General features: G+C 38.4%; 2 protein-coding genes and 1 pseudogene across 2 annotated transcripts; 1 reads left to right on the forward strand and 2 right to left on the reverse strand.

Moving 5' to 3' along the window:
• Positions 1–8,552: 8,552 nt before the first annotated feature.
• On the forward strand, positions 8,553–9,080 carry LOC122050468 (pentatricopeptide repeat-containing protein At5g56310-like). Its single transcript, XM_042611371.1, has one exon. The coding sequence runs from the start codon at positions 8,553–8,555 to the stop codon at positions 9,078–9,080; it is 528 nt and encodes a 175-aa protein (XP_042467305.1).
• A 688-nt stretch (positions 9,081–9,768) lies between these two features.
• On the reverse strand, positions 9,769–10,703 carry LOC122050469 (leucine-rich repeat-containing protein 74A-like). The gene is made up of 4 exons (XM_042611372.1): positions 10,520–10,703; positions 10,268–10,326; positions 9,961–10,098; positions 9,769–9,804 (listed from the first exon to the last, which is right to left on the reverse strand). Exons 1-4 carry the CDS (start codon positions 10,701–10,703, stop codon positions 9,769–9,771), a joined length of 417 nt encoding a protein of 138 aa, XP_042467306.1.
• A 437-nt stretch (positions 10,704–11,140) lies between these two features.
• LOC122050470 lies at positions 11,141–11,902 on the reverse strand (annotated as a pseudogene).
• Between the last annotated feature and the right edge of the window lie 12,733 nt (positions 11,903–24,635).

The raw sequence follows: 24,635 nt of genomic DNA on the forward strand, positions 1-24,635 counted from the left end.
GTAATTGGATCGATCATGGAGATATATAATTGGATGAAAAAAAACAAGAAATGAAATGATCCTGAATTTAATCATAAACAATTGGAATAGGGCTTGGGAGATGAGTAAATGAGGCATTGTGATCCCACGTGTGCATGTCCTTGAACAGAAAGACCGGTAACTTTTACTTTCTCGAAGCAATTCCCAACGAATCTTCAATTTAACCCTCTTTGTCGATCTATATACACATGAATCCAACGACCAGTGTTTTGGGATTTTCTTGATTTATTTTTTTTTAGAGACCTTATCGTTCAAAGATTTCATTGATTAGTTGCATATACTAAAGACAGTGAGACAAGAATACATATCCTCTCTTGTTTCCCTATTTCAAGTAATTTCTATGTGATTAATTACCACTTCAATCTTTTATGATATGATTTACACATGCATATTATAAACAATATACAATAAGCAATGATGATATATGGTGAATTTATTTCTTTACTTAGTTCTTATTTTACTTGATGTATTATTAAGCATCCTCATCCATATGTTATAGGCCTTGGAAATTATATACAATAATTTATCATAATATTAGTAATTTGATTATCAAGTTGATCACATACTTCTGTTGGTTCTAGAGGAAATTTATTCTTTGTCACTTTTTATACATACAAGAGTTTTGGATTATTTAGGGGAGAGAATTATAAATTAGAAAAGCTCAAGTTCTTTAGTGGATATATACAGTTGTTTGTTTCACCTTTCTTGATCTCAATGCACATCAATCCCTTAGTTTAGGGAGGTAGTTCATTTTGTCGAGTTGTTGTTTCAAACTAATCTCCATAATTTTATTTTTTTATTTTTTAAAATAAAGTGCTCCATATAGTTTATATTAAACCTTATAGTAGAACGCTCTATTAACTTGATACTCCTTAATTAATTAATGATGCTCTAAGCATATTTTGTTGTAGTGGCTTGAGCTTTGTTGGTGGCAAATACTTTTATTCAAGTTGTCCTTTGTCTTGTAGGATTTTAGTTTAATATATTTATTTGTTATTGTTTCTCCAATTGAGTGACACTGTTGGCACTGTGATTGGACTTATTGTAAAAATATTAATTTTTATTAATAATTCAAAAAGAAGTTGTATCATGTTATATAAAAATGAATGTCAAATAACTAATAAGAATGGAAGATCTAAGCGCGATGTCTGAAAAATGTTTAGAACATGGGAGTCAATTCATGAGACATGACTACAACATCTCCTACAACTATCTTTCACGCTCTTGAGCATCTCATTGATCATCTTGTGCCTCTTGCATCATTCCTAATTTTTGCTCCTATCTATTGTGCAACTACGGTCTCTCGTAGGGCATCTACCTCTTCCAATGTGTTAATTGGATGTTATAGAAGATGTAAATGTTGAAATCTTATATGTCTTTAGTGGCGGTGTGAGTTACAAACCTAATCCATGAACATAACTAGACTTGCGACCTAAGACATTGTGGTAGTATTTGAATGCTACATCTTTGAGTTTTAGTCTTCCTACTAGTGATGGTTATCTTAGAATAAAATAATCTTCTACATGAAGGTTCATATTAAAGAAATATCTCTATATTTAAATTATTACAAAGTTTTAGTGATAGCATTATCTATTGATAGCAACGTGGGCAGCACCAATATAATGCACCATTTTGGTGGTATATAAAGTGTTTTCAGCTTTCTTTTTAGTGATTATTTGACTTACTGATCAGAGTTAAATTATTAGCTTGACTAAGACTCATATTTAGCATTTCTTATAAGTTAGAGAGCTTGCTTACAATAAATCCTTTAGTAAATAGATCTAATATGTCGCATTTAATTTCAACTTCTTATAATAAAGTGATAGTGCACTTCTATGTGTTTGGTTCTTGTATAAAATAATAAGTTTTCGACTAAGCTCATTGTTAATTTATTGTTGCAATAAAACAATATTGCATAGTCTATGTTTCATATAGTTCATTTAATAATTATTTTAACTAGATATCTTCTTGTGTTGTCATGGCTTGATAAAGAAACTATTTGTTGTCATTAGTTGCACCAAGATATTACTTTCGAACATATGTAGAATACATATCTAGTAGTTGCAATTATACTATATCATGATCTCTATTATAATCAGCATCACAATTCACAAGTACATATATATTTCTCTTTTCCCATAGAAAAGTCCAAAATTAATGGTACCTTTGGCATACTATAGTATTCGTTGAACAACTTATAGATGTGACTTTCTTTGAGGTTTGCATGTACAACATAATAACTACTACTACAAATGAAAATTTAACTTTGTCAAAGTATGATAAAATTAGACTTCCCACCAAATGTCGCTACATAGAACTATCCTCCAAATCTTTTCGAATCATGAGCACATAATCTTGTATTTGCCTTCATTGTTCTTGATATCAACTCGCAATTTAGCATTCCCACTTTCTTTAATAAAGTTATAATATGCCCTTATTGACAACGAAACAAATCTTTTTCTGAAAGCAAACTGACAAAATCTTCTTTAATTTGCAAAATTTCTTCTTCAAGATCACCTATGACTATTTAGTTATCCACGTATACTAGCACTATAGCTAGCTTAATTTCTCCGACCTCGACGAATAGGCTAGAGTTTGCTGATGTCATTTTGAAATTATTTTATATTAAAATTTCTGCAATTTTGTCATACCATGCTTGTGGGCTTTTGTTTAAACTACAGATCACCTTCCTCAATTTGCATACATACTTCGACTTGCTTTCGAATCATTTACAATTGATCCATATATATCTCTATGTCTAATTTTCTATGTAATAAGAGATTATTTTATGTCCATCTACCCTAACTTTCCATCTTTACTAACTGCAAGTGCTACTAAGACACGTACGGAAATAATCTTTGCAATTAGATTAAATATTTCATTATCATATTTATTTGTGCAATCTACTTTTGATCGAAAAGTCGAGATTGATCACATTTGAGTTGGCTCGAGTTAGATTTTAATATTTGATTCTTGAGAGTGAGATGTCAAGGAAAAAGAAAGATGGTTGAAGAGAGAGATTATTGATGTAGTTGATTTAAGATCAAGGTTGATTAAGATTGATTTGTGTTGGTGTAATCGACTTTGGGTCAAAGTTGATCAGATTGACCAAGTTCAAGTTTCCTCGAACTTGGGTTTCGATAGTTAATAAATATGTGAGAGAAAGGTCAAATAGGTCAAGGTTGACTAGATACTTGACGATGTCAGAAGTCCAACGAGAAATTAGCCAGAGAAAAGTTCAAGTGGGTCATGGAGGACCGGACATTTGGCACAGATAAGAAATCTAAGTGGGTCACCAAGGACCAAACGCTTAGCATAAGAAGAAAGTCCAAGTGGATCAAAAGTTGACCAGACACCTAGTGATTAGAAGTCTAACGGGGAATTAGCAAGGAAAAAGTCCAAATGGGTCACTATTGACTCAACACTTGATAATCGAAAGTCCAACAAGAAGTTAGCAAGGAAAAAGTTTAAGTGGGTCATGGAGGATCGGACACTTGGTGATTAGAAGTCTAACATAAAGTTGTCAAGGAAAAAATCTAAGTGGATCAAAGAGAACCGAACACTTGGTAAGAAAGCCCTAGTAGGTCACAAATGATCGATACTGGGCAACAGGAAGTCTCAACAAGTTACGGGTGACTAGATATTGAGTAGAGGAAGACTTGGTAGGTTAAGGAGAATTAGATACCAGGCAAGACGCGATTTCATTCTTAAAAAGGCTGAAACTAGGGTTAACAATCTATTGACAAGAAGTGACAATTGATTGGCAAACCCTAAACCTAGAATTCTAGGTTTGCTGTTTGGAATCGATTGTGCCAATTGATTGAGGCTTAGTAATCAATTGGCAGCTTATTCCCAACGAACAGAAGGTCTCGAAATCAATTAGAACAATCGATTGGTAGAAGTTTCGTAAGGAAATAGAAGTTTGCTGAATCAATTGGCCAAATAGATTGAGCATTGCAGAATCAATTGGGCCAATCGATTTACAATACTTTCTTTGTGATCAAAAGGTTTTAGAATCGATTGAGTCAATCGATTGGAAGCTAACAATCGATTAGTATAACTCATAAATCAATTGATTGGGTAAAAATAGTCATTCTATAGGTTTGAACAGTTGGATATGATGTGACAATTGATTAGGGATAAAGTCAATCAATTGGGAGGCGTTTGTCAGCCCGAAAGCAACCTTAGAAAAGGGGGTTTCATGGAGATTTTAAGCTTCCGATTCTTGAGTGTCTGGAAACAAAGTGTTACTACATTTCCCACCACCAAGAGTCATTTTCAAGCAACAAGAGATCAAGCAAAGCAAAGTTTTGATTGTAAAGTCATTTTCAATTGTATTTTGTCTTTGCATTCTCTTTTTCTATTGTATTTTTATGCTCAAGCTTATAAGAGGCTTTTCTGTCTTTGGAAGGTTTTTGAGAAGGGTGAAGTTCTTAGTGGAAGTTGTGAGTGAGAAGTGGATCCTTGGATTAGCCACCTCAAGGAGATGGATACCAAATAAAATCAAGATATAGTGCATGTGACATCCAAGTTGATTGAAGATTTCCATTGCGCATTCAACGACGAGCATAAAGCAAAACTGAGAAGTGATCGAAGCTATTTTAGCTTGTATAGGTCCTAACAAGTGGTATCAGAGCGAGGTCACTCTTCACTGAACTAATCACTTGAAGGACAAAAGAGCTAGGAAGAAGAAGAAGCTAAAATTGTGAGCCCTACAATATCAACAAGTCAAAGGACCAATCATTAAAGGAGCTCGACTTCAAATGGATCCTTGGGATGGATTTGGATACGACATCTGAGTATCTTCACCTTTTGGATTAGGAGGGTTTTCCATATGGAAGACAAGAATGAAAATTTTCCTTATGATGGATATAGAACAATGATTTGCTCTAATTAAGGGATTTGAAGCCCTAGTGGATAGAAAAGGAAAACTCCTCAAGAAAAAGAAATGGATCGAGAAGTAAGTCAAAAGATTCAAGGCTCGTGATAAGGTAACCAAAATATTAATTAATTTGTTGCCTAATAATATTTTGTGCAAGATAGGTACATACCAAGATACTAATGAGCTATGGAGCAAGTTGGCTAAGCTCCATGAAAATTCATCGTCGGCACAAAGTGAAGACTAGTCCAAGGAGGGAGATTCGTTGACACTAGAGTATGTTGACTCAGAGGTTGAGAGGTACTCAACATCCGAAATGGAAGACGAAGAAACATCCACCTCAAGGATTGAGAAGGAAAACTCATTGACACTGGAACGAGAAGAACCCTGAACTTCCTGAGTCAATGAAGAAGAATAATGCACCACCACTATAGCGAAGGTATAACAAGCTCAATTCATAAAGATAAAGATTATATAATTTTCTTTGAATGTAGGGGAAAAGAACACTGTAAGAGCAAGTGTCCTAAATTGACAAAGAAAAAGATTAAGTTGACACCTAAGGAGAGAGAGAAACTAAAGGAGGGGGGAATCATTGATACGCAAAGGTAAGGAGCACATTTGGCGCTTCACATATAACCTTAGAGGACATTACCAGAATCAATGGCCAAAGGGAAAATATCAAAATAAAAGTAAGGGAAGAAGCTCAAACTTAAAGGGAGTTTCAAAGGTATCATTTAATAATGTTATTCCTTCACATCATAATAAAATATATGTTAGAAATAGATTTTATTAACTTAGAGCTTGTTATCATTAAAATAGGATGCATGATCTTTCTAAGAACAATTATAGATCATAGTATGCTAGAATGACTCTACCTAAGGATAGGAAGGTAGAAAATAATCTAAGCAAGAACCATAAGCATATTAGACACATGCATAGAAAAAAAAAATTCAAAGCAATAATGAAAAATCAAAATTTATGAATTTAAGGATTTCAAATCAAGTTTTGAGGTCAAGACTTGATAAATTAGAGAAAATCCTAAAGAAAATGACAAATAATATTAAAGGGTCCAAAAAGAAAAATCTAGGATTAGGTGGGTAAGAAAAATTGGGATATATGTTAGCACCCCAAGGTAGTTTTGATGTGATCAATCAAGTCAGGTTATGTCCTGTTGGTATTTAACCTCTATGTCTAAGTGTGAAGGAACTTAGGAGCATAGAAAGTCGAGCGAAATATGCAGCTAGCGAGAATGACGGCATAGGAGAGAGCCGACGGGCTCAGTGCGTCCGAGGGACGAGGTGCTATGGAAAATTACGTTGGCAGACGAGGAGGCGTGCGACGCGAGGGACGAGAAGCCAGAGCGGAAGATTGCTTAAAGGCCGAAAAATAGGTTTGGGTGAGCTCTATTTCGGATGGCCGAAATCACCCAAGTGAGCGGAGCTGGAACGGAAGACCCGGACCAATTTGAGTTGAGCTGGAGCGGAAGACCTGGACCAATGCGAGCGGAACCGGAGTGGAAGACTCGGACCAAAAAGTCAACAAAATGTTGGTCTTTTAGGTTAGGGTACCCTGACCTAGTCCGGGGCGCCCGGACCTAGTCAGGCGCCTGAAGTAGAATTTTATCCGTAATGCGAGGTGGAGTATTTCGTTGCAACGGGGATAAAAGTTTATCCCTCTCTAGGTTCCTGGAAACCTTCTAGGTGCCCCGACAAGGGCTATAAATATAACCTTGGTCCTAGAAGGTCATAACAACACTTGTAATTAATTTCATTTGAGTTTAACTTTGCATTTTGAGTGCTTTAATTATTGTAAGAGGCTTCTCCGCCTGAAAGAGACATTAATGAGCTTTTCATCTTCCTTAGATTAACGACCTCCCTAGTTGTAACTAAGTCACTACAACAAAAACCCTCATAGACATCGGTTTTCCACCGGTGTCTATTACATTTTCGACCGATGTCTATGAAGCCGATGTAAAAGGTCTACCATTTTAGACATCGGGTTAAAACCGGTGTAGTATCACTTAACGACATCGGTGTTCGAATCGGTTATTAACTGGTGTAATATTACTTAATGACACCGTTTCATCAACGGTGTAAAACCGATGTAATATTATATGTTAATAACACTAGTTTTGGCAGCGATATACAACCAATGTAATATTAGTTAATAACACCGGTTTTGCAGCGGTGGAAAATCGATGTAATTTTATTATTTTTTAACAGCATAAATTCAATTTTCGAAACAGTGAGAAAATGATAAATGCACCAATATTATTCTTACAACAGTATCCATAAAATACACAAATATTCACAAATTACACATATTCTTCTTCCATCAGTATCCATAAAATACACAAATATTCATAAATTACATAAATATTCTTCTTACAACAGTATCCATAAAATGCACAAATTCTTTTCACAACATCAAAAGGTAATAAATATTGTACACATCAAGATAATATCCGCAATTTACATTCCATGCAAATGCATGCATCATCCAAAGTTTTCAAAAATCAAATGCATTTCCTACTCAAATGTAATCTAGCATGCATTCAGCCCACTCGAACCGCACTTCATCAATTTTAACTTTGGAGTACTTGAGATTTGTAAACTGTAAAAACACATAAATAATATATTAGTAAACCAAGACCAAAAATCATAATTGAAAAAGTAGTAAGTGCACCATGTAGCAAGATGACTAATTGGAATGCTTAAAAAGAAAAACATTCATCAATTATCTCAGCCACATCATATAGTGATAGATCTATCATTCCTGGGAACTTAATATAATCCAAACTAAAAATTTTAATCTAACTACATAAACAACAATTTAATCTTTCAAATTCAATTCATTAGTAGTCGACCCAAATGGCATAACTGTTTACCACTAAGAGTACATGGAAAGTAAATAAATTCACTTTTAGTTTGCAAATAATAAATTCACTTTTATCACTAAGAGTACATGGAAAGTAAATAAATTCCTCAGCAGCAATAAAGATGAGTAACATCAATTCATTTATATGATTTCCAATGAGATATATATGCATCTTAGATGATAATTTATGTTTCAGAAGTGAAGCAACAGAGCATAAAGCAACAATAGTCAATAACCACACCTCATCGCCAATGTCATTCATGTAAAGATTCAACCATAGCAAGGACTTAGTTTTCTTAACATACTCAGTGATGCTAAAGGCGCCTTTGGGACCAATCTCATTGTTGCCAATATCTAGAAGTGTTATTTTTCCTAAACAAGAAGAAATATAGTTTTACATAATTGCTGAGAAGTAGTACAATCAATAAATACTGGAAAGTCAACAGATCTGATGAAGAAATTAAATCTGCAAGAAAGAACTGCATGGATAGAAAATCTAAGTGTGTGTAAGTCTTATTAGCTTGAGATGTATAGATCGAATTGCCTTATTCTCAACTAGTGCTCCAGTAAGACTTGCAAAACCCTATAAAATTTCACATGGAAATAAGGTGTAAGGAGTAAGGACACCAGAAACAAAGTGTAAAAGATCTAGGAATTTCATAAAAAAACATGAAAGATTGCCCAAGAATAAGGTCATATAGAATACAATTGTGTGTAAGTCTTAAGTTTGTGTGGATTGGCTGTAAATGGATGTGAAATGGCTACTCTTTCCCTGTTTACGCAGATGATCAAGTTCAGATTGCGACCAGATAGGATTGCCTTTATCGAAATTTTGATGGCTTGCAGCCATGTAGGCATGATTGACACTGCTATCATCGGCTTCAATTGCATGAAGACGGTTTATGGAGTTGAGCCAAAGGCAGAACATGTTGGATGCTTGGTGGATGCTCTTTCTCGTGGGGGTTATCTCGATAAGGCGAGATCAGTGCTTGAGAGCATGCTTTTCGAAACAAATGCTTCTGCTTGGCATGCACTTTTAGGTGGATGCTTTGCTCATGGTGATTACGAGTTGGGCGTAGTGGTGGCGAGGCATCTCATTGAGCTTGAGCCACTAGAGGAAAGTGGATATGTAGCTCTGCAAAAGTTGTATGCGATTACTGGTAGAACAGAGGGTGCATTGAAAGTGAGGAAACTGATGTGTGATTTGGACATCAAACAATCCTCAGGAGCAAGCATGATTGAAGTGGAAGGAGCAGCGTGTGAGTTCTTGGCAGGAACACTATGATCATCTAGAGACAGGTAAATACAATCAAATACAATTCCAAACAATCTTTATCTAAACCAGGAGAGAGGAATCAATGGAATGTGCCTAGGTTAGGCATGATAGAGATCCATCCGAGTCACTTTCCGCACTATGCTCAGTTTGGCATGGTTGTAGTACGGCTCGAGAATTGGATTTGCCCTGCAAGCTGCTAGTATGGCGTAACCCTTTGACACTACCCAATTTGCATCTCTAATCGGAACTACTAATGGAAAACTAACATATCATAAAGTAGAAAATTTTAAGTTCAACATTTTAACCTACCATGGAAACAAACACTCCACAAGAGTATATCTGAGGACATTGTAAAAGTTTCAAGATTGTTCATGTGGGCATTTAGTTTAGCAAAAGGAAGTTAAAAGATGGGCATACAAGTTCCTGACTTACATCTAACAAGTGTCGTAGCTTAACGGGACTAAATTGATCCACTGAGGAACCACTGGTTCTTTCTTCTCTGCTCTTTTCTTGGAAGCAGAGAAGAACTAGCTAAACATAGTGCGGAAAACCGACCTAAACAAACTAAGATAAATACAGTCAAATGAACTAGCTAAACATAGTAGGGTATTTGCATTTAGCAACTACAATTAGGAGTATGCTAATTACTTTGTGTGAATTCCTACTATATCAACCACAGTAAATTTATCTAATACCATTAAAGGATTTTGTCATTTACCGTCAAAGAAATCATCTAATATCAAATTATCAATTAATGATGATAATGAACTTTAATTTTTCTTGTATTCCAATACACTATTGTACTTCCAGCAGAATCAAATTGCTTATTTCCAGATGAATAGGCGCAAACATGAAAATTAGTAAAATTAAAAATAAAAAATGGACTTACCTTAGCTCCTTCAATTCCAATATTATTTCCTGATAGGTTCAGAGTTTTAAGCATGGTATTCGTCTGAAGAACACCATCAAGTGCCTTTAGGCCAACTGCTGTAATCCCATTGCCAGAAAAATCAACTTCCTCTGCTGCCTGAGACTTGGAAAAAAACTAATGAGATGCTAAACAACACTAAAAAAAGTTATGCTTAAATGTCTTGCTTTAGTAATGTCATACCTTTAAGAGTCTGGTTCAGCAATAGTTTACAAGTAGGAACAAGAAAAAAAAGTAAGGTTATGGAAAAGGAAGGAAAAGAACTAACCTGATTGTAACCAAGGCTTTCAGCAAGAAAAAACAGACCATCATCACCAAAGTTACGACCTAACAGAATCATGAATTTGTTAAATATCTACAAGTATTCCATTACCTTGGTAAAGTAAATGTAAGTTTAATCCCCTGAAAAGTTATCTCAGCATATTCATTACCAGATATTAGATTTAGAAATAATCAGTTATAGAGTGAACAACTGTAATCACTTGCTGTAGATACATTCTAACAAGTTCAGTGTGCTAACCTGACAAGTCAACACTTCTGAATGTTCTAAGTTCCTTGGAAAACTCATTTAGTTTTTTCCTAAACTCTTTTTCAAGTTTTGCAGCACCACCTGATAGCAGGTTAGTCCCAGGAGAAAAGGACCACTTAAGTCCAGACGACAAAGCTTTTTTAATCTCAGATGTTGAGCCCTTTGGTTTTGGCATGATTAGTTTTCCAGCCACCTTCCATAAAACTATGTGCTGAATGAGTAAATTAGTTGTACCATCTGAATAACTAAAGCATGATGAAGCAAAATAGAGTTCAACAAAGCTATGATATCTTTTAGTGTTTCTTGATGCATGTTCTAGTTGACGTTTTCTAGTTCACTACTTCAATGAGATGAATAAATCCAAAATGGAATAATTACTGAAAAATTTAGCTTATTTCTCCTGCCATATATAATATCTTGAGATCCTATCACTTTTTGAGAACTTCACTTCAAACAATGTCAAAATCGCTTTATAGTTGGTTGGGGACAATCAACAAACACATTGTGGGCGGTTAAAGTGGACATCAAAGATCATCCGCCTGGATTAATTGAGAGAGACATAAAAATGAAGAGGCATGAAAAGAAGAAGTATCATACAATTCAAGCAAATCAGATGCAACCAAAATATAATATGAAACGCGATACCATCAAGGAAAGAGATCCTTGCAAAAAGCAGCACCTTTGGGATTGGGCATTCACCTGTCTGTCACAAGGCGAAATCTTTGAGGTAACTGGGATCCTTCCGGGCTCGCTCCTGGAACTTCTTGAACCACCGGTCAAGGATATCCATGGGCACGATGAGCCGGCTTCCGTCAATCCCGCAGAAGGACTGCATGAAATTGAAGAGGTTCTCGCCAACCCTAAGAGCGAGTCGCTCGGCCTTCTTCTCCGCAACGGCGTAAGCGACAGGTGGCAAGGAGTCGAGGTCCTTGACCGAGATGTCGATCTTGGCGGAGGTGAGCGCGAGCTGGAGGGGATTAGGGTTAGGGTCAGGAATGGGGGGTTCTTCGGAAGGGTCAGGCCAAGGGAGGGAGAGGAGAGCGGATGGGCGAGCAGGGTGGACGACGCCGCAAAAGAGGAAGGGATGACCAAGGGGCTGGAAGCAGACGGTGAGGGCCTTGCCGGGTGGGAAGGAGGAAGCCGCAACCGGGAGGAGAAACACACAGAGTTTTCTAACGTCGCGGTAGGCATAGCTAATGAGGGAGTTCATGTCAAGGATCTAGTGGAGCGGGTCGATCTGCGCGAATGCCGATGCGTCCATGGGGAAGCTCCGTTGTAGTCGAGGTTCTTCTCCATTTTCTTTGATGACAATTTAAAGTCGTCTTCATCGGATCGGTGGAACTTAGTATCACCTTTCCTCCTAGTCGTCTTCATCTTGCCTCCCTCCGCCGCTACTACTCTAAAACCCTAGAAAACAAGACAAACTCGTCACCTTTCCTTTCTCGAAATGCGAAGAAGGGTTTCGGCTAAGTATTGGTGTGAAAATTAAATTATTTTATTTTATCATAGACACCGGGTTTTAAAAACCGCTGTTAAAATCGATGTCTATTAACGAAAAAAAAGGCGCTCATAGACATCGGCTTAAAAAATCGATGTCTATCAGCGAAAATCTACGCTTATAGACATCGATTTTTGGAAAAACCGGTGTAAAATACTCAAAGACATCGGTTTTTGCTTAAAACCGTTGTTGTTCCACCGATGTCTATGAGGGTTTTTTTTGTAGTGAGTAAACCTTTTGTGACTCTTCCTTTCTTTATTTAGTCTCTTATTTCATTTATGCAAGTGTTGATTTTTATAAACCTATAAAGTTCGAGAAAGGTTCGTTTTCCTTTGCAGGTCTATTCACCTCCCTTTTAGCCGACCGCCAAGGGTCCTACAATTGGTCTCATAGCGGGTTCGCTTCAGGAGGAGTACTAACCGCTAAATGAAGCATATGAGATGGCCAGACCGAACATCTACCCACCGAAGTTCGAGGGGGAATTCACGAGCTGTAAAAAAAAGATGGAGATATTCTTTAAGACAAATTTCAATTTACTTTTAATAATGAAATTTAGTTTTGTAGTACCTGATGTAGGATCGAAAAGAATTTAGATATCTCCACAATGACATGATATTGTCCACTTTGGGCCTAAGCCCTCATGGCTTTGCCCTTGGGCTCTCCCCAAAAGGTCTCAAGCTAATGGAGATATCTTTCTCTTTATAAACCCATGATATTTCCCATGTGTGTTTCAATGTGGGACTATGTTTGCAACCTTGCAACACCAACAATCCCCCCTACAAACAAAGGACCACAAGCTTCCTATGTCTGATCCTTGACCCACTAGGTCTTCCTGCCCCTCTGTCCACCTGACCTACTAGGACTTCCTTGCTTAGCCGCAACTAGGACTTCCTGCCTAGTGTCTGGTCCTCTTGATCCGAACATCGGAACCCCCACTTTCTTTGTTCGAGGTAAATATTGTACCCACATGGCTCAATCAGATCATAGCTCTTGTGCACAGTCGGCGGTTAAACCTTCTGGCAGCCCAGGCTCTGATACCAATTGTAGATCGAAAAGAATTTAGATATCTACACAATGGCATGATATTGCCCACTTTGGGCCTAAGCCCTCATGGCTTTGCTCTTGGGCTCTCCCCAAAAGGCCTCAAGCCAATGGATATATCTTTCTCTTTATAAACCCATGATATTTCCCATGTGTTTTCAATGTGGGACTATGTTTGCAACCTTACAACACCAACACCTGAGGGTAAAAAAGAATACCAATAGACGAAGAAGGAGCAAGCCGACTTCATGGCAAATGACAAAGAAGAGTTTCACCTGCTTAGCATTTTACCACCTCAAGAAGTCAACTGGATCAGAGACTACGAGTTAGCTAAGGAGCTCTGGGAGAAATTCCTAGAACTACACGAAGGGACCTTGGAGGCAAAACTCATGAGATGGGATCTGCTCAGGAACCAGATCAACAACATCAAGTTAGAAGAAGGTGAAACTGTTGCACACCTTCACTCAAGAAGAAAAGAACTCATCACCAGACTCACGAATCTCGAAGAAAAGATAAGCAACTGAAATTTGCTAAGGTACACACTTAACACATTTCCTAGTGTTAGTTAGAGCCCTAGAGCCAATCATTTGATGATTGTTGTATGGACTCGTTGTATCATATTCTTATATGTATAAAGGCATTTGTTTATGATTATTATGCTTACTTATATTGGTGCCAAATAACTAAGTATAATAGCATCCTTGAGTAGAAGGTTCTTACCTATATCAATCGGTTAGTCGAATTGATAGTGAGATGATATAGGGAACACTACTCTTAATCATTCCTAGTCAAGTATTAGCATTTAAGGATAATGTTAATGCGACGAGACTAGCATGTAGGTCAACTCGATCACTTGATCTCACAAGTCATGGATATGGAGATATCAAGTTGACACATGGGTATGCATTGGAGAATATATACTGAATGATTCGCCATGAGAAAATATCATTGATCGTTATATGAGTGTCATATACTTTCTCATGTGGCTATTAGTATGACTATTAGTCCTTGGACCTGAAGTCACCATGACTCCCTACATAAGGAGTTACATACTTTGGCTTTGTCAAACGTCACCCGTAACTGGGTGGACTATAAAGGCGATTACTGGGTAAGTAACAAATTATGCGGAGGGATGTGAGTGATGTAGATGGGATCTATCCCTCCTATATGACGGGAGTGACATCGATATTCTTGATAGAGTGAGACCACTAAGTGCATGGCCATGTCCAAATGAGTCGATATGAGATATTGAGCTCATTTGATTAAGTGAGTCTACTTGGGATTCAAGATTTAGATTGATTAGAGGATGACACGGTCTATGCCTCATATTGATCAATCTAGATGTCAAGGATAGAAGGACACTTGTCATATATTGTGAGGGGTCACAATTAGTAGTCACAAGGTGATGTTGGATCTCAACATTCTTATAACTTGGGTAGTAATGATGTGTTGCTAGATACCGCTCATTACTTATGCTTCTAAATGAGTTTAGGAGCATTGCCAATGTTATAACAACCTATAGGGTCACACACAAAGGGCAATTAGATGGAGATTAGGTTCATTTGATGAACCTAAAGGATTAGGTTCATGTGATGAACCAAATTGGATTAAGAGTAATCCAAATTAGGCTAATTGAGTTGGTCTCAATTTGGTTCATGTGTTAGATGAGTCTAATTTGGACTTAGACTCATTGAATCAATTTAATTCAATGAATAGAGATTCATTAAATTAAAATTGACTTGAACCAATGGTTAGATTAGATCAACCATGGGAGAGAAGTGGTCAAGTTTGACTTGACTTGAGAGGAAGATGAAGGGTCAAGTGTGACTTGACCATTTGCCACCTCATTGGTGAGTTGGCAAAGAGTGGGCCAATGATGATGCTCCACATCATCATGATTGCTTAAGTGGGATGCCACCTCATGGGAGTTACCAAGAGTTGTGACTCTTGGTATCCCATGGAGATAAAACTCCCTCTTAATGTGGCCGACCACACTAATTCATGTGTGAGTTTCATTTTCTTTTGTGTAACTCTCATCTTCTTCCTCAAGCTCTCTCTTCTCTCCCTCTCCTCCACCTTGGCCAAACCATTCAAAGGTGCTAGCACACCTTTTTGTTTGGTTTCTCCATCTCTTGCTTGTGTGGATACACATAGAGGAGTATCTACTTTGATACTCTCGAGATCCGGTGAACCTTGGACGAGCAGGATTAAGCGAAGGGCATCGCATCAAGGGTAAAACTCTTATCCTTTGTAGATATAGTTTAGATCTAGGTTAGAAACTCATACTCGAAGTTTTTACGAAATTTATTTCTTCGCACGGATCTGGTGGCGGGGTTTCGGGGTTTCCGCAATGCAAAAAGCTATTTTTGCAGCCCGAAAAACCCTACAGTGGTATCAGAGCCACGTGCGAAGCGCGTACGAGTTTTAATTTGTATTTTTATGAAAATTACAGATCTGTGAATTTCTGTAAGTTTGTGTTTTTATAGATTTTATGGGTATTTTTCTCGTAGAAGCGAAGCACAAGAGTTTAGACACTTGTAGGCTTCGACTATCGAGAAAATTTTTCCGAAACGGCAAGGTTTCGCCCCAAATCATTTTTGGACAGTGGGCTAAGGCGCTATAGGATCGCTTAGGAACACTCGCGATGGTTATATCGCGGTAGGGGTGCTGCCCCTAACCCCGCAAGGGGCTTCGTTCCGTGATTGCGCCCGAAAATCGCTAAACGAGACCGTCGAGAATTTTTACTCATAAAAATTGAAAAAAATTATGGAAAATTTACAGAAATTTATAGAAATTGCATAATTTAAAATTATGTTTTATTTTGTAATGGTCATGGCCCAAAAGACCCCAATTTGATTGGAAATTATGTTGTAATTCATAATACGACCTGCGTGCCATCATGTGATTGTGCGTGTTGTATATTTGATACGTGACCTGCGCGTCGTGCCTTTCTATTTATTTATTCTTGTTGTAAATAGTTTAGACTTGAATGTAACTCAAGTTTCACCTTTTGTAATGTACAAAAATGAAGCGGTGGAAGGTTCACTCGAGACGGAGTTACGAGGAGGGTGCGAGCAACACAAGGTGGTCAAAGGAAGGAGCTTGAGAAGCTGTTGACCTTAGGTTGACCACCCGATCTTCTCATTGACTTGACAAAATCGTAGTAGGGCCATGACTAATCACAAAATTAATTAATTGCTTTTGTGTGTATATGTGATGCATGCTAGATTAGTAATTAATTAGTGCCTTAACGATTAGATTAGATCTAAGTCACGCACATGATGCACCTCCACGATTAGATTAGATCTAAATCGAGTATATGATACCCATCGTTGATTAGATTAGATCTCAATCGCGTCAACTCAAAAAATGCCTACCATGCCATGATACCAATCACTACCTCGATCACATGTTGTTGTTGAATCTGCCAAAGTAGAGCAACACATATTATCTTGGTAGGGTATGGAGGGACAATCTTGGTCCCGCCTATCAACGCATGGGTGAGTACAACTCAATTAGATTGAGTAACTAGTTAACTCAATTGGATCGAGTTTAACTATATGCATTTCCCAATGGTTGGTAGATAGGTCAAAATCACATTTATATTAACTCTTGGGCGTATTAGCCAAAGCTAACTCGAGTTTTAATATAAATGCGGATCTTGATCCTATAAACAAGAGTTGCATAGAGATGTAATTGGTAATTAGTTACATACCGATCATACTAAGTCTTGGGCAATTTAGCCAAAGCTAACTCAGGGCATAGTATGATGTGGATCTTGTCCCACATGAATTCTATAATTCAGTGGGAGCTGTTAGGATCGGTTGAGCTAGAGGGGGGGGATGAATGACTCACTTCGTTTTCTTGATCAACCTGATTTTTCGCAGCGGACACTTGAAGGCAATGCTAACACTTGTATTTACTTGGTATCCACCTTCTCAAGGAGGTGACTAGTCTAAGGATCCACACCACCATCACCCTTTCACTATCAAACCTCTCATTCTCGGAATAACACTGAAGGTGGAGAAAACTTACAACTCTTACAACTCTCCCTTTATAAGAGAAAAGATCACACCCAACACAAAGAAGAAGAAAGGAAGGATTACACACTTGAAAATGCTTCTTCTTTGCGGCGTGCAACTAGAGAACGTGGGAGATGGAGAGCTTTTTCTTCAAACTCTTGAGAGATGTTCAGCACTTCCAAGATTGATGATGCAAGAGCAATAGAACGGTAATGTTTTGTTCGATGTGTTTTGTTCCTTTTTCTTCCACAGTTTTAAACGTCGTGAAAACTAGTCGTTTCTCACATCATTGTCGCCATGGATCGATCGGATTTACATTTGAATCGATTCACAAGTATCTGTTGGAAACCATCGCATCAAGATTAACGGCATAGATTACTTCACTTGAACTTGAATCGATTGGTGCACTCCTTGAATCGATTCAGACACACCTTCGTGAAGTTGCAGAATCACAGGACTCTGTGAATCGATCGGTTGATCAATTGAGTACAATCGATCGGTTGATCGATTCAGGAGGCTTCTGTGCTTCGCACAGAAACTTCCTGAATCGATCGCTCGATCGATTGGTTTACCCCAATCGATCGGCCGCCGATCGATTCAGAAGCATTCTGTGCTCGTACAGAGACTTCCTGGATCGATCTCTCGATCGATTGGTTTACCCCAATCGATCGGCCGATCAATCCAGAAGCATTCTGTACTTTGCGCAGGAACTTCTCGATCAATCTACCGATCGATTGGATTCCTTCCTATCGATCGGCTAATCGATTCAGAGGTATTCTGCCTCACAGTCGTGTCTAAATCGATTTACCGATCGATTTCTAATAAATGGTGTAACATACATCCAACCTTCTGACCTGCAGGAACTTCTCTTGCCAAGAATCTAGTCTTCTACCTCCTTGGACTTCTCTTGCCTTGCATCCGATCTTCTGACCTGCAAGGATTCTTTTTCCAAGAATCCGGTCCTCGACCTTCTTGGGCTTCTCTTGCCTTGCATCCGGTCTTCCGACCTGCAAGGACTTCTCCTGCAAATTCACAATGTATGTTAGATCCAACGTATTAACCTAAACTTAAATAATTGTCAACACATTGAAACTTCCAGGGCATGATTGCACCAACAATTTCCCCCTTTTTTATGTTTGACAATCTATTTAAGTTTAGGCTAATTTTCAATATACCATAATAATATAATGATAAATGTTGATTGTTACTATGCTGAAATAATGATTGTAATAAGCTTAATTTTAATTTACTGAGTTAAGCGTAAGCAATAAGCATGAACATGCATAAGCAATAAGCTTGATTTAAGTTAACTTAAGCATAAACTTCAACATATATCTCCTCCTTTGTCAAATATCAAAAACAAAACTCCCCCTCAATATGTGCACTAAGCAAACACGATAAATCCGAGGGGTGCTCCCCCTAAAACACACAAATATCAATAGAATATAACAACATTGATTTTAGGAACAAAATGAAATATATCATAAATAGTATATCATACAGTCAAAATGAATTGCAGTTCACATAGAGATTCCACACCAAACATCCATATAGCGTACAACGACACGAATCATATGGGGACAAAAAAATCAATGAGATCATCTCCCTGAGGAGCGGGATCAGGATCAGCAGAAGGAGCAGACATAGTAGCTGGAGCAGGAGCTGCTGCAGAGTCCGCACCAGGCACAACCTCAGCATGTGGAACAAGATCAGTGGAGGGAACAGACTGAGATGGATGACCTGTCACCCATGAGCTCACCAAATCTACTAATGTATCCAGAGTGGTCTGCATCATAGTATGTTGATGGACCATGGTATCCATCGTGGTGCGCATGCTGGCTACTTCCAAGGTCAGCTCCTCAAGGCGAGTATCGACAGTCTCCTCGAATGTCGGAGAAGCTGGCTCGGGGAAATCCTCCTCGGCATTATCCGCCGTAGGAACCACTGCCTGTGCACCCCCTCGGTAGCGAACCCTGGGTCCCTCACCAAGAGCACGACCATCGCGCCATCAAACCCCCGCTGGACCACCCACTAAGCCCGTCTTCATGAAGGAGCGGGAAGAAATCCGAGAATAAGCAACAGTCATGGGCTCCAGTCGTCCCCGGGAGACATCTATCTTCATGAACTCCAGCCAGTCAGTGATGAGATGATCGTACGACATGTGAATCGTCTGCTGTACTGGCTGGGTAAAATGAATGATACAATGAAAAATGTTCAGAGCTATGTTGATGTCAAGGGAATGACGAATGACATATAGGGCAAACATGTGAGGGAGTCGAAGAGCGGCCAAGGCACGGGAGACAATAGGAAAAAGGCAGTTAATAACCACCTTAAACAAGGTGGCGTTCTCAGCCGATAACTCAAGAGAAGAGAAGTTAGTGATTTGAGCATTCGACTCGTCCGGACGAGGACGACCAAAAAGGAACTGATGCATGGATGCAATGTTGAGATGCTCAAATGGTGGAGGCAACTCATCAGGAAGGGTGGGATAAAAAACAAAGGCATTATTGGATGGTAGACACCCTAGAAAAGACTGAAGAATCTCATAGGAAAAGTTCAAGCTCCGTTTTGCAACACGAGTGCGATAATTTACACCATCAGAAATGTGCAAATTGTTATAGAATTCGGAGACAAGACTATCATTGATATTTCTCTCACAAGATAACAATGAGTCAAGTTTATAGTGCCTAAACCTGGAATAGGTATCAAAACAAGAGTCCCTATAGTATTGAAGATCAACATACCTAGGGGTTATTAGTTTGAAGGTGTACTTGCTAAAGTTTTGCTGCATAGCAGCATTAGGGAATCTTGAATCAGTAGGAGGTAATGGGCGTGATGGAGGAACGGACGATCCTTCGCCTGATTCATGAACTTTTCGTTTCTTTCTATTAAAAAAAAACAAGAGATGGCACACGAATTGACAGGGCAACAGAATGTGCAAGGAAGAAAAATGCAAGAAGAAAACAAATGCAAGGAGAACACAAAATGTCGTGCACATGATGCATGAATGAAATGCACCAAAAACATAGTATGATTAGCCACAATTAACTGACAAAAAGCAAAACAAAAGAAATAAAGAGAAGAAAAGAAACGGAGGAGTTACCTAAGGTTAGGGTTCGACATATTGAGCTTCGCGACGAGGAGACGAGGGACAGTCTACGATCCCCTTGTCACCAAGAGGAGGGGAACGGAAGTTGGAGAGGAAAAAGAGGGCACTCGGTGCCGGAGAAGGCCGTCGGAGAAGACGGCGGATGAGGTGGGAGGAGCACCGAAGAAATCGCCTAAGCGCTGAGGGAAAGAGTTGGAAGAGAAAAAAATGGAGTGAGAGAAGACTTAGGTCAATCAGAGATTTAAGATGGGTTTTAAGTTCTCAATCAATCAACCGATCGATCGAGAACAAATCAATCGATCGATCGATTCACAAGGCCGCTATGAGAATCGAACATGCGTCTGAATCGATCCATCGATCGATTCAAACGCGCTGAATCGATCCATTGATCGATTCAGATGCCTTCTGCAAACATCGATCAAGCGTTCCAATCGATCCATTGATCGATCGGAATGCGCTGAATCAATCCATCGATCGATTCAGACGCTCTCTGTGATGAAAAGCAAACCTCCCAATCGATTAATTGATCGATTGGGAAGGCTGATATTTCTGCACTTCTGAAAACTTTCAGATCCAAGGATTGGAAATGCACAAATAATTGTACACTACTCTAAAAATCATGAAATTTTGTGTAGATGCTATATATGTCTCATATTATCAAAGAAAAATAAAGTTTGACATAAATTGATTCTGTTGGTGCGGGTAGCACTAACGGTCTAACCCAGGTTTTGATGAATGACAAATAGGTTAAGTTAGTTGTGTTGTTGTCTGACACTTTGATCAAGTGTGCAGGAAAAGTCCAGCTAGGTCGACGGGCTGACCGGATAGCTGGCGAGAAGTCCAAGCGGGTCGACGGGCTGACCGGACGCTTGACGAGAAGTCCAGCTAGGTCGACGGGCTGACCGGATAGCTGGCGAGAAGTCCAAGCGGGTCGACGGGCTGACCGGACGCTTGGCGAGAAGTCCAGACGGGTCGACCGGACGTCTGGCAGTTAAGTGAGGTAAGTCACTGGAGGGGAGTGACTGTGAGGACGCGTTCCCGGGAAGGGGACATTAGGCGTCAATCCGGCTTAGATCCATTTCGGATGTTTAAGTCGAGATCGTGACTAGATTCCGGTCTCAGAAAGACGGAATCTAAGTCATACTCTCTTTATCTATCTGTTGAACTTTAACTGTGCTAACCATTTGTTTTACAGGATATATATTTGCCTCGGACTAACCTTATTTTGCAGGAAAAAGGAGTCTTTCTGTAACAAGGTGGTCCGGGCGCTCGGAGGTCCGGGCGCCCGGAAGGCGAATTTTATCCAGACACCTCGTCGCTACGTGGATCATCTTGATTTGAGCAGTTACGTCACACTCCAGGCGCCCGGAACAGCATATAAAAGAAGCCCCAGACAGGAGCTTCAGAATCAACTTTGACTGAGAACTCTTCTGCTGATCTTGCTGCTCGACGTTCAAGTGCGACGTCAACGACGCTCCGACAAAAGTGCTCTTCCGGTTTTTGTTTAATTTTTTCTTTGTCGGTATTGCTTTATTATTACTAGCATCTCCTGTACTTTTTCTGTAATCATATTTCGATCTGCTAGTGATTGCCCAACGAAAGTGGTCAAGGACCACGGGCCTTCGAGTAGGAGTCGTCACAGGCTCCGAACGAAGTAAAAATATTTGTGTCTACTTTATCTTTTTCCGCTGCGCTTAAACTCTTGTGTTTTCGAATCGATATTCACCCCCCCTCTATCGAATCTAACGGTCCTACAAGAGTAGGTACCGCTCTGATTTGGTGCAACCACCAATCAGACAGGGGTGAATTTTTTTAATTAATTTTAAAACTGGTGTTTCGATAACTTAATATTTAACTAATCAATTTAAATTAGTGCAACACGAATCTAGTTTTTTTTATCTTTTTCTTCCCGCACTACTAATCCAAGACCAAGTCTTGGGATATTTTTTCTTGGTTATTTATCTGTGCACAGAATGTCCCAACAAGAAGGATTCAGCACAGTGCGACCTCCACTCTTCAACGGGGACGACTTCCCTTACTGGAAGAAGCGCATGGAGGTCTACCTCAAGACAGACTTCGACCAGTGGATGAGCATTACGAAACCTTACAAAATTCCAGTGGACAACGCCGGGAATCTAGTGGATCCTGAAGACTGGATAGCAGATCTCAAGAAAAAAGCATCAACAGAAAATAAAGCGATCAACACTCTACAGTGCGGATTGACAAGAGAAGAACTGAACCGAGTCGGTCCACACAAAAACGCTAAAGAACTATGGGACAAGCTGATCGAACTGCACGAGGGAACAAGCGACGCTAAGGTAACAAAACGAGACCTGCTTCTAAATAAAATTTTTAATATAAAAATGCAGGAAGGAGAAACAGCGAATCAACTACACGCGAGGATCAAGGACATCCTCAACGGGCTTCATGCAATAGGCCATCAAATGGAGAACAGAGACTTAATAAGGTACGCTCTAAACGCTTTTCCACGTAATAGTTTGTGGGCATCAATAGTGGATGCCTACAAAATTTCTAAGAATCTCTCTAACTTAAAATTAGACGAGCTGTTTTGTGAATTAGAATTACACGAACAAACTAATGCTGGAGCCGAGAAAGGTGTAGCCTTATTTGCAGGTTCCTCCAAGAAAAGCAAGCCTGAAGTTGAAGAAGAATCTGACCAAGACTCCGAAAACGAAGAACACCTGGTGAACTTGGTAAGAAAAATGTTCACCAGGAAAAAGAGGAGCTTCAGCAAAAAGGATCTTCAAAAGATCAGCTCTCCCTCAGAACAAAAGAACGTGACTTGCTACGGCTGCAACAAAAAGGGACATTACAAGAACGAATGCCCAAAACTAAAGTTCGACAAACCAAAACCAACAAAAAGGAAAGCACTCAAAGCAACGTGGGACGACTCCTCGGACGAATCAGAGGAAGAAGAGCAGAAACATCAGAGCCACCTCGCACTGATGGCCCGCGAAGCCGAAACTGAAAATGAGTCGGAAGATGAAGACGGGTCTGAACCCGAAACAAGCCACGAGTCCGTACTCGTTTCCGAAGGCTCGAATGAGGTATATCTTAATTTAAACAAAAAGTTCTTTAGAATCATTTCTTGTTTAAATAGTAAATTAACCAAAGTAGAAAATGAAAACAAATTACTTCTTAAGGAAAATCAAAACCTCAAGGAACAATTAAAAAATTCAAATCCAACTCAAGATCTAACACTTGAGGAGGAGAATTTATCATTAAAAAATGAAATAAACAATTTAAAGGAGATGTTAGAAAAATTCACAACAAGATCAAAAAATTTAGACTTAATCCTAAATAATCAAAATTCATGTTATAATAAAACCGGACTAGGATATAAGTCGAATTCAAATAAAACCTTCAAATCATTAATAACCCAATACAAGTCAACCAATCTAGCTTGGGTTCCGAAAGCATGTCTAACCACGCAAGTAGGACTTAATCAATATTATATACCTAAAGAAAAAATACATTATATAAATAAACCAAACCAAAATACAAAATACAAACCTAAATCAAATTCAAAATCTAAACAGTTTAAAAAACAACAAAATTATCACTAAGTTAACTATAACTATAAAAAGAATCGACACAAGCCTAAAATCAAAACTTAAATTAATGGCCAATAATTCAGGGGAAGGCTCCAGAATAGCTGGCACCTCCAAAACTAACTTACCCGATAGGGTAACCCAAAATCTACCAACCCGGCAGGGTAATTAGGATTAGTTAAAAAGAGACCAAGTTTAACTTGAAACATGGTACTGGTGAAATTTTTGGATGATAGTACGTTAGGGAAACTTGGGCATCGCATGTCTAGAAAGATATGGTTTCGATCTGGTGCATTTGGCCAAGTGGAACTGACCGAAGCTACCCTTAAACGAATCCTAACCAGTTAGACCAAGATGTAGTACTAAGTTCCGTGGATAGGACTATTCGGAAAACCTCGAAAGGTTGGTTACTTCTAATGATGTCCTTGTGACTTACCAAGCTTAGAAGTTTATTCGAAGAATGCTTATTTGTGGAAACCAAAGCTAAGTCTGAATCTAACACAAGTTAAACCAAAACTCTGTAATCAAACCAATTTCATCTCACAAAATCATAGGATTCCCTGATTGATAATATAGATCGGGTGAGATGAATAAGGCTTAAATTTAAATTTTAAAAGTTTTTTTAATTTAAAAATTAATTTCAAATTTTTAATTTTAAACTTAAAAATTAAATTTCAAAAATTTTAATTTTAAACTTAAAAATTATTTTCAATTTTAAACTTAAAAATTAATTTCAAAATTTTAATTTTAAACTTAAAAATTATTTTCAAAATTCTAAACTTAAAAATTATTTTCAAAATTTTAATTTTAAACTTAAAAATTAATTTCAAAATTTTAATTTTAAACTTAAAAATTATGTTCAAAA

This window comes from Zingiber officinale, chromosome 3A (genome assembly GCF_018446385.1).
Source record: "Zingiber officinale cultivar Zhangliang chromosome 3A, Zo_v1.1, whole genome shotgun sequence".
Classification (NCBI taxonomy): domain Eukaryota; kingdom Viridiplantae; phylum Streptophyta; class Magnoliopsida; order Zingiberales; family Zingiberaceae; genus Zingiber; species Zingiber officinale.

What these genes read in the sequence shown, in the direction of transcription:
- LOC122050468 (XM_042611371.1), top strand. Translation starts at nt 8,553, where the DNA reads ATGGCTACTCTTTCCCTGTTTACGCAGATGATCAAGTTCAGATTGCGA.
- LOC122050469 (XM_042611372.1), bottom strand. Translation starts at nt 10,703, where the DNA reads ATGCCAAAACCAAAGGGCTCAACATCTGAGATTAAAAAAGCTTTGTCG. An exon ending in CAGAAGTGTTGACTTGTCAG is followed by an intron (nt 10,327 to 10,519) that starts GTTAGCACACTG and finishes TGATTCTGTTAG; the next exon opens with GTCGTAACTTTGGTGATGAT. An exon ending in AAAGCCTTGGTTACAATCAG is followed by an intron (nt 10,099 to 10,267) that starts GTTAGTTCTTTT and finishes TCCAAGTCTCAG; the next exon opens with GCAGCAGAGGAAGTTGATTT.